Consider the following 7,261-nt stretch of genomic DNA (forward strand, 5'->3'; position numbering starts at 1 on the left):
GAGGTTTGGATGCTACGAGTATAACTCGAAATAATTTTTTGGTTATTCTCTTTGGTTTAAGTGTAGGTGGACTGACTCCCTTTTGAATCAAAAGGCTAGAGAAAGAAGTTACAAGAGGTGTATATTTCATCAAAGTTTTGCTTTTAATATTAAACACATTGTAATGTAATGGAATTGTATGTAATTGTAATAATATTAATGAACTGATGAACTGATAATGGATGGAAAATATATAGACATTTTTGTTTCAATCTTTACATAAATGTAGTTTTTTGATCAACCAAACATGTCAAGATGGTTGTTAGAGTAATGGGATAGTTTATCATACCCTTCTCTTTATATACTTTTACTTTTCATTCAACATTTATAAGATTAGATTCTTCTAATACATACACTCGATCTATAATATGTTACATTTTATATTTTAGGCTTTTTTCACATGTTACCCTTTATTTAACCAAGACATCTACAGAGATGCTATGTTTAAACTAAATGACTTTAGCATTTACATTCACTTAATATCTAAAACATATCATTAAACTGTTTCGTTTAAACAAACCCGTAGTTCTACGGGTCATTTCACTAGTTAGAATATATAATTGGATTCTACAAAAAAGTTTTACGTAAACGAGGAGTGGCCGCCGCAACGCGCGGCTGACCACCCTGCTTGTTACATAACAAACCAACAAAATTTAGTGTACTGTACATATAGCGTGTAATTCTCAAAATTCAATAATATGCATCCATGTAGAGACGTCTTTTGATAACAATTCATACAAGAAGCTATATGTTAACTAATGTAATACTCCGTACATGACAAAAGTATATAGAATATATAATGTATATAAATATAATAAACATATCTATAATAGTTCAAATTTATCAAGAACATTATGGAGTAGATATTAGTTGACTACTACGTGGCAATCATTTAGCCAAGTTACATAGTTGTGGAGCTAGTTTCAACTTGTATTACGGAGTATGAGTTATGACAATCTTAGGTTTCATTATATAGTTATAACTAGTGTTAGAACCCTCGCTTCGCGCCGGAGGTTCGGTTTTTAATGTATTTTATTGCGTTTAGTTTGTAAATTTTTTTTTGTGGTTAACGATGATGTTGTTGAAACGCAACTCGAGTCGAACTAAAAGGTATAACCCGTGAAAGATTTAAATGTTATTTAAAATTAACAATATATGTGCATCTCCGCGTTTCGCTATGGAGTTGTCGACTTTTAAAAATTTAACGGGGAATTAACGTGTATGAAAAGTACCCCAAATATTTAGCATTTTTTAAAAAGCGCCCGTTTTCTGTATAGCTAGTGGCATTGTGTTCCTAAAATTATTTCGAGTTTAACGATGGTGGCGGAAAAATTTAACTCGTTGCGAGTGCGAAGATATGACCCGTTGAATATTTGGGTGGAGGTTGTTTAAGATTTTTTATGACAATGGTTAATTGACACTTTACCCCCCTGTTTGGGGGGTGGATTTGATTTTTTTGGATAAAGTGTCCGGTGGTTTGTGGTTGAATTTGCAAAAAAAAAAAAAAAAAAGTCGAAAATACCCCGGGAACTATTCACTTGGACTATGTCTTTTAGAATATAGGTATAATATAATATAATAATATAATATAATATTTGAGAAGATAAAAATGACCTCCGTCTCATTTCAATAGGGCAGTATTCCATTTTGGGCTGTCCCATTCTGATAGTCTACTTCCATAAATAGAAAGGAAAGAAGATATTTCATTGGTGGATCTGGAGAGAGAAAATATTTCATTGGTGGAGAAATGAAGTTAGTGAGATTTCCTAAAACTGCGTATTTTTTGTCTGTGAACTATTGGAATGAGACGGAGGGAGTAATTGTTTTATTGAATTGTGATATACGGAGTATTAATTTATTGAGAAATAAAGTACATGAATGATTAAATTAAATATTACTACGTATGTAGTAAGAGACATAATAGTCTTTATATCGTTTGAGAAAATCAGAAAATATTTTTGCAATTGATTGCTCCGGATTAAGAATAAACTTTAACAAGTCAAGTCTATTTGGTTAGGGGATCGATCCGATTGAGGTTAATAGTTTTGCTAGTGATGTTGGATGCGAAATGGGGGTTCTGCCATTTAGATATCTCGGTTTTTCAATGGGGGTAAGTATGAAACGTATAGCCAATTGGAATACTCTTGGTGATAGATTTCGCAAACGTTTATCAGGTTGGAAGACTTCTTTATTATCCATTGGCAGTCGGTACACTTTGATAAAGTCTGTGATGGGGAGTATGGGCATTTATTTCCTTTCATTGTTTAAATGTCCGGATTCGGTTATTAATGATTTAGAAAGTATCCGAGCCAATTTCTTTTGGGGTAGTGAAGAAGGCGTGAAGAAGATACATTGGGTGAGTTGGAATCAAGTGTTAGCACTTTTAGAAAACGGAGGGCTGGGTGTTGGAAGTTTACGAGCGTTTAACCTTGCTCTATTATTTAAGTGGGTGTGGAGATTTGTTTGTAACCCAAACGCTATGTGGATAGAGATTGTTCGAGCAATTCATGGTCCGATTGCCGGTTGGATGGAAGCAGATTATGCGGGTCAAGCTTGTGGGCAAACATTATTTCTGTTTTTTTGAAAGCTATTCAGGATGATACCATGCCATCTAACTCGCTGCGCAGGAAGGTAGGAAATGGTCACTCTATTTCATTTTGGAGAGACAACTAGTTAGGTAATGGTTGCCTCATGAAGAGATACAATCGACTATTTCATCTCGAGTCTAACAAAGAAGCCACTTTAGCAAATAGGCTCGTAAATGGTTGCTGGAATTGGGAATGGTTGCGTGATTTTACAGGTTCAAGAACAAGCAACCTGGTTAATGCCATGATAAATGAGATTGACCATATTCAGTTAACTAATTCAGATGACGATTGGTTATGGGAGGCTTCCATTGATGGTACCTTTAAAGTAAGTACCACTCGGCGTTTTATAGACAATAATTTGCTTCCGTGTACTGAACCATATACGAGATGGTGTAGATGGTTACCCAGAAAATTAACGTGTTTATTTGGAGGGTAGTATTAAATCGTCTTCCAACAAGGCTTAACTTATCGGCACGTTGCATAGAGATTCAGCGTATAGGTTGTGTTCTTTGTGATTGGTGTGTGGAATCTCTCAATCATGTCTTGTTTTCTTGTTCGATGGCGTTCGAATTGTGGCGCAAAATTCGAGTTTGGGTTGATGTGCAAATACCGGTGGTAAGCTCTTGGAAAGAATGGATTCAATGGTTTGATGGGTGGCATGTTACGGCAAAGAAGGAGGACACACTATATGTCATAATTTCCACATTGTTGTGGCATATTTGGAGATATAAGAATGCTATTTTATTTAACTCGAAGTCGTTTAAAAAGAATGTAATGTTTGATTCCATTCGTAGTGTAGCGTATAAGTGGGTGAGTAGTAGAGGTAAATTAGATACGAGTTGGAACTCGTGGCTTATAAGCCCTTTGTAATTGTTTTGTTTTCCGGTCTCCTAGTTGCTCGCTAGGGGTCCGTTTGGCTTAATAAAATTTTGATGTTCAAAAAAAAAAAAAAAAAAAAATGTAAACGTAAAGTGCTTTGAAGAAATGTTTTCAAATAAATGTTGAAATTTAAAATTTCAGCCTTTGAAACTTATTACGCGTAATATTTACAGAACTGGTTTCTCGTTCTATTTTTGCAGCAAGAAAGATCCGTACAGTTTTACTGCATAAATTATTCTTCTCTATGTATTTATGTACGGAGAGGTAGTGTATTAGACTACTACATTACGGAGTATATTGTTTTGACATCCTCAAACAATATTAAGACATGGTGATGGCGAATTGATAGTGATGGTGTCATAGGGTCGATTTATGCCGACATCGAAAAGTTAGGTACTTACTAATCATAAATTATATTGTAGCAATACTATTTACATAGCAAAGCAAATTTGTCATCTCGCGTTTAATCAATATTACAACATTTAACTCGAAAGGGGTTAAGAGTTAGGGCCTGTTTACCTTTTTTTCTATTAAGTCAGTTATGGATATAGATGGCAGAATGGATATAGAGTGACTATATGTAGTAATGAGTGAATGAATAATAGTGTTTACTTTTTAAAACAAATAAATTGTCTGAATTAAGAAAATGACTAGTTTACCCTTACTATAAATAATTAATTAATAAAAAATTTAACTAAATATTCTGTACAGGTAATAACAATTACAATTTATTAACAATAAAATAACTATTGCAGTGAAATTCCTACAAAAATCAACAACCATAATTAACGATAACAATAACAATAATCCACAATTTAAACACAACCATTATAAGTTCTAATAACCAGAAAGTATGAAGGGCAAATCCAAAACAAAACAAAAGAAAAGTATATCATTGAGCTGGCAAATCAAATTCGTAAGTATCGGAGTACAATTTAAGAACAACCATATAAATTACAACTACAAATTAATTAATTAATAACAATAACAATAACAAAACAAAAGCATTATATTACAAACGAACAGTTCTCATATAATTAATTTTGTTTCAATAAAAAAAACCCCAAAATCATAAAGCCTCAAATTCATAGTCTGAAATACACAAACATTTCTCATATAATGATGGTGGCGACAATGAAGATAAGGTGGAATTGAAGCTGACATACGTGTTTATTGATTTGTTGAGATGAAGAATGGAAAAAGTGAGTAATTTTAATTTGTTGAAAAGATGAAAATAGTGAAGAGGGAAGAAGGAAGAAGGGTATTTCATGTAATTATGTTATCTTTATGGGGAGGACAGTTGTTTTTATGGTGACCGAGTAAGGCCTCCATATTGATTTGGTGAATGAGTAAGGCACAAGTAAACAACCATATATATGACCGAATAAGGAGACCATTCAACACAGCCCAATAAGACATTAGTAAACAGGCCCTTACTCCGGTATACATTTTAATTGGCTAGATTTGAAGGGAGCCTAATCTAATAGGTGCTTGTGGGCCTCTAACCAAAGGACATGTTGTTAATAGCCGTATCCGGCCAATTAACACATTCCCTACGAGTAGAAAAGTGACTTTAAATCTCACATGACATATCATATGGATTATAGACCATTGTCATTTGTCCCCACCATTTTCTTTCTACATTTTTCATTTTGTTTTCAAAACTTAACATTTTGTGTTTTCGTAAAGACAGTATAGAAAGTATTTATGAAGATACTTTTTTTTTTTTTTTGAAAAGCAAACTTTTATAAAAACTCAAGGAAAAGATACAATAGGAGTTATGATCTACAACATGGATGATCAATAACTCTAGAAAAACACAACCTGGGCACTACAACTAGAGGGTTGTTAAAAGCCCAACTATATACAGCCCACACTATGTACAAAATACGAGATTAAGATTATAGCAAGAATTACACGAGAGGATCACGATATGTTGATAAGTTTTTCCGGGCTCGATATCCACGAAAGCCACTCAATATTCTTCTTTTTTGCTCTAGTCGAAATCCATAAGAATGAAGTTTCTTGAATCTCATTAAGGGCCAGCGGAGCATTCCACGTCTTACCATGGAAAACCTTATTGTTCCGGTTTTTCCAAATGAGATATGCGCATACCCACTTCGAAGCTTGCAAAACTAAACCGCCAAAAGAAGTCGTCGAACTTGAGTTGTTTAAACACAGTAGCTCTGTCAGGTTAGTACTTGAGAAGTTGTTAATCCCCCACCATTTATGGAAGCGGGACCACACATCAAAAGCGAGATTACACTTCAGGATCGCATGATCCACCGATTCCAAATCACCGTCACAAAGGGGGCATCTCACCGAGTGAAGGTCGATACCCCTTTTGTCAAGTTCAAGTCTCACCGGTAGACGTTTGTTAAGTAATCTCCAAATGAAAATTTCAACTTTTTTCGGAACAAGCGGGTTTCGCATAGAGACATGGAGAGAGGCAAACGAACATAACAGCTGCTCATCAATAAGTGTTGACATTTTTTTGGCAGTGTACATACCGTTGGGGTCTAGGACCCAATTCCAAGTGTCAGACTTGCCGTTGTTGAAGTTGAACGCCATAAGCAAGCTGATCAGTGACTGCAATTCAGCTTCGGTTCGGCCAGAAGGAGGATGGGTCCAGCTCCACATCAAACTTATTGAGTTATCATCTTTTCTGATTCTTTCTTTGATCGAGACCGACTGAGATTCTTCAAGTCTAAACAATCGCGGATAAAGCTTGCAAAGTTTATCGTTACCTATCCAATGCTCGAGCCAAAAAGATGTGGTATCACCATCTCCAATGGTCTTGATGAAGGAATTTTTGAACGCGACCGGCAACTCGTTAATAGAAGTACCTGCATGTATAATGTTGTGCCAAACGCCTAATGGTGAAGAGTGAGCAGTCACATCCTCTGCCATTAAGCCCCCACCCAATCCATAGATACTACGGATGATTTTGACCCAGAAAGCGTTGGTTTCGGTTTTGAACCTCCACCACTACTTACCCAATAAAGCCAAATGTTTTCCTTTTAAAGTCCCAATATTAAGCCCCCATTCCCGAATTTGTTTAAGACACTTTCCCATTTAACCCACGCAATTTTGTGACCCGAACTCATTCCCCCCAAAAGAAACCTCTCCGAATTCTCTCAAGACTTTTTAACACACTCGGCGGAGCACGAATTAGCAAAAAATAGTACAACGGTAGACTATTTAGGACCGATTTGATTAGGACTAATCTTCCACCAAAAGATAACGAACGCATTTTCCAACCCGAAAGCCTACTTTTGAATTTTTCAATTACCGGGGCCCAAATTTTTACCTTGTTCATATTCGCACCAATAGGCAACCCTAGATAAATAAAAGAGAATTTCCCGGCTTGGCAACCAAGATGACTAGCAAGTCGACTTACTTCATCAAAATCAACCCCCACGCCATAAAGACAACGCTTTTGGAAATTGACTTTTAGCCCCGAAGACAACTCAAAACACTTAAGGAGATTCCGTAGATTTAACGCATTTGATCTTCCCCATTCCCCAAAAAATATGGTGTCGTCCGCATATTGCAAGTGTGAAACAACAACTCTATCTCTTTCGACCTCAACACCTTTGAAAAGACCCTTTTCAATAGCCGCTTTTGTAAGAATGTTTAGTCCCTCCGCCGCGATAATGAAAAGAAAAGGAGATAGCGGGTCTCCTTGTCGAACCTCTCGACCGAGGTTGATGAAATGTTCCATTCATATTGATTATAAACGTTCCATATTAATT

At 35.6% G+C, this 7,261-nt stretch overlaps 2 protein-coding genes across 2 annotated transcripts; one reads left to right on the top strand and one right to left on the bottom strand.

Moving 5' to 3' along the window:
* Nucleotides 1–2,730: 2,730 nt before the first annotated feature.
* LOC139850358 (uncharacterized) lies at nt 2,731–3,497 on the top strand. Its single transcript, XM_071839942.1, has 2 exons — nt 2,731–2,952; nt 3,024–3,497. The coding sequence occupies exons 1-2, from the start codon at nt 2,731–2,733 to the stop codon at nt 3,495–3,497; spliced, it is 696 nt and encodes a 231-aa protein (XP_071696043.1).
* A 1,935-nt stretch (nt 3,498–5,432) lies between these two features.
* On the bottom strand, nt 5,433–6,416 carry LOC139850367 (uncharacterized). Its single transcript, XM_071839952.1, has one exon. It carries the CDS (start codon nt 6,414–6,416, stop codon nt 5,433–5,435), a length of 984 nt encoding a protein of 327 aa, XP_071696053.1.
* Nucleotides 6,417–7,261: the final 845 nt, after the last annotated feature.

The sequence above is a fragment of the Rutidosis leptorrhynchoides genome, chromosome 1, assembly GCF_046630445.1.
Source record: "Rutidosis leptorrhynchoides isolate AG116_Rl617_1_P2 chromosome 1, CSIRO_AGI_Rlap_v1, whole genome shotgun sequence".
NCBI lineage: Eukaryota > Viridiplantae > Streptophyta > Magnoliopsida > Asterales > Asteraceae > Rutidosis > Rutidosis leptorrhynchoides.

Bases quoted from the DNA above. Each gene is read 5' to 3' on its own strand.
- LOC139850358 (XM_071839942.1), top strand. From the start codon at position 2,731: ATGAAGAGATACAATCGACTATTTCATCTCGAGTCTAACAAAGAAGCC. The intron at 2,953-3,023 runs GTAAGTACCACT...GAGATGGTGTAG, and splicing joins CCATTGATGGTACCTTTAAA to ATGGTTACCCAGAAAATTAA.
- LOC139850367 (XM_071839952.1), bottom strand. From the start codon at position 6,416: ATGGCAGAGGATGTGACTGCTCACTCTTCACCATTAGGCGTTTGGCAC.